The sequence below is a fragment of the Protobothrops mucrosquamatus genome, unplaced genomic scaffold, assembly GCF_001527695.2.
Source record: "Protobothrops mucrosquamatus isolate PMUCROS unplaced genomic scaffold, P.Mucros_1.0 scaffold10163, whole genome shotgun sequence".
NCBI lineage: Eukaryota > Metazoa > Chordata > Lepidosauria > Squamata > Viperidae > Protobothrops > Protobothrops mucrosquamatus.
The window spans coordinates 1-2,002 of NW_015395950.1; the positions used below are offsets into that span (position 1 = coordinate 1).

The following is a 2,002-nucleotide window of genomic DNA, read 5'->3' on the forward strand; positions in this document are numbered from 1 at the left end:
GACTGGTGGACTTCAACTCCCAGAATTCCTGAGCCAGCATGGGGGAACTATGGCCCCTTCATGACTCGTGGACTTCAACTCCCAGAATTCCTGAGTCAGCATGGGGGAACTATGGTCCCTTCATGACTGGTGGACTTCAACTCCCAGAATTCCTCAGCCAGCATGGGGGGAACTATGGTCCCTTCATGACTGGTGGACTTCAACTCCCAGAATTCCTGAGCCAGCATGGGGGAACTATGGCCCCTTCATGACTGGTGGACTTCAACTCCCAGAATTCCTCAGCCAGCATGGCTCAGCTTGGAAACCTCTCCCTTTCCCCTCAGCATGGCTGGCTCAGGAATTCTGGGAGCTGAAGTCCACGAGTCATAAAAGAGCCAAGGTTGCCTACCCCTGGTTTAACCGTATCTTAATAAAAAGGAATAAAACAAGGAAAATTGGGAGGGAAAAGAAGGTTTAACAGACATGGCTAGATCGACGGAGGGGGGATCGGGAGGGATCACATCCGTGTTTTAATTCCCTTCCTTCTCTGCCCCAGATCATCTGCCTGGATCTCTCGGAGGAAATGTCCCACCCCAAGCTGGAATCCTTCAACGGGTGAGCCAGAGGGACCTTTTTTGGGGAGGGGGCCCTCGGCCGGCTTCTGGGGGACCAGCTGCTCCTCCTCCTCCTCTGTGGGGGCTTTCTCTGGTTTTGAAGTGGGGGTGGGTCTGACCGATGATGGAGGACAAACCTGGCTTGTCTTTCGGTCCTTGCTGTGGCCTTCCCGCCTTCGGGCAGAAGAGGGCATCATCTCGGCCTCGCCTGGGATGCTGCCAAGGCTTGCCGTCAAGGTTCTAGTCCTCTAGGCTGAGCGGAAAGGAATTTGGAGGTCTCCTCCTCGGAGGCAGGCCTTGCCCCCTCTGGAGTTAGGTTTCTGGAGGGGGGGATGCCCGGGGTGCCTCTGCAGGGGTTTTGACCCGCCTTCCCTTGGCGGTGCTTCCTGACTGGCCTCCTCTTCCTCTCCTCCCCCCTCCCTCTTTTGCTTCCTTCCTTCCTTCCTTCCTTCCTTCCTTCCTTCCTTCCTTCCTTCCTCTTTCTTTCCTTTTTCTTCCTTTTTCCTTATTTACCCCCCCCCCCGGGGCAGGCTGAAGACCAACGCCCTCAACATCTCCCAGAAGATGATTGAGATGTTTGTCCGCACCAAACACAAGATTGACAAGAGCCATGAGTTTGCGCTGGTGGTGGTGAACAACGACGTCACATGGGTACGCTTGTGTGTGTCTCTCCTCCCCCCCACACCCCCGGGGGTCCTTCCCTGTGTTCGCTGCCCCGTTTGCGCCCAGATTGGCACTGCCCGGCCGTGTGCCCGTGGCTGCTCCTCCGCCAAGGCTTCCCGGCCGTTCCATCTTGGATCTCTCTGGTGGAGAGACCGCGAAGGCCTTCACACGTTGCCATAAGCCCAGATGTTGCGGTTTGGCTTCGGCCTTGCTTGATTTCTGAACCCAGGTCAGGAGGATTCCTGGTGGGAACCCCCCCCCCAGGGAAGATTGGCTGCTGTGGAATAAGAATTAGAATAACAGAGTTGGAAAGGACCTTGGAGGCCATCTAGTCCAACCCCCTGCTTAGGCAGGAATCCTTATACCATTTCAGACAAGTGGTTGTCCAATCTCTCCTCTCCTTTAAAATTTCCAGTGTTGGAGCATCCACAACTTCTGGAGGGAAGTTGTTCAACTGATGAACAGAACAGAACAGAACAATAATAGAATAAGAATAGAATAGAATAGAATAGAATAGAATAGAATAGAATAGAATAGAATAGAATAAAATAAGAAATAATAGGAATAGGAATAGAAATAGGAATTAGAATAAGAATAGAATAGAATAAGAAATAATAGGAATAGGAATTAGAATAGAATTAGAATAGAATAGAATAGAATGGAATAAGAAATAATAGGAATAGGAATAGAAATAGGAATTAGAATAAGAATAGAATAGAATAAGAAATAATAGGAATAGGAATTAG

At 50.6% G+C, this 2,002-nt stretch overlaps 1 protein-coding gene across 1 annotated transcript in view; it reads left to right on the top strand.

The window, feature by feature from the left end:
* Window positions 1–535: 535 nt before the first annotated feature.
* Window positions 536–2,002, top strand: part of LOC107301131 (BRISC and BRCA1-A complex member 1-like) — a gene marked incomplete at its 5' end in the record, with an annotated part of 5,750 nt that continues 4,283 nt past the window's right edge. The window contains 2 exons of the mRNA XM_015830394.1: window positions 536–594; window positions 1,124–1,252. Coding sequence (XP_015685880.1) covers window positions 536–594; window positions 1,124–1,252 — 188 coding nt within the window. The remainder of the gene's footprint in view (window positions 595–1,123; window positions 1,253–2,002) is intronic.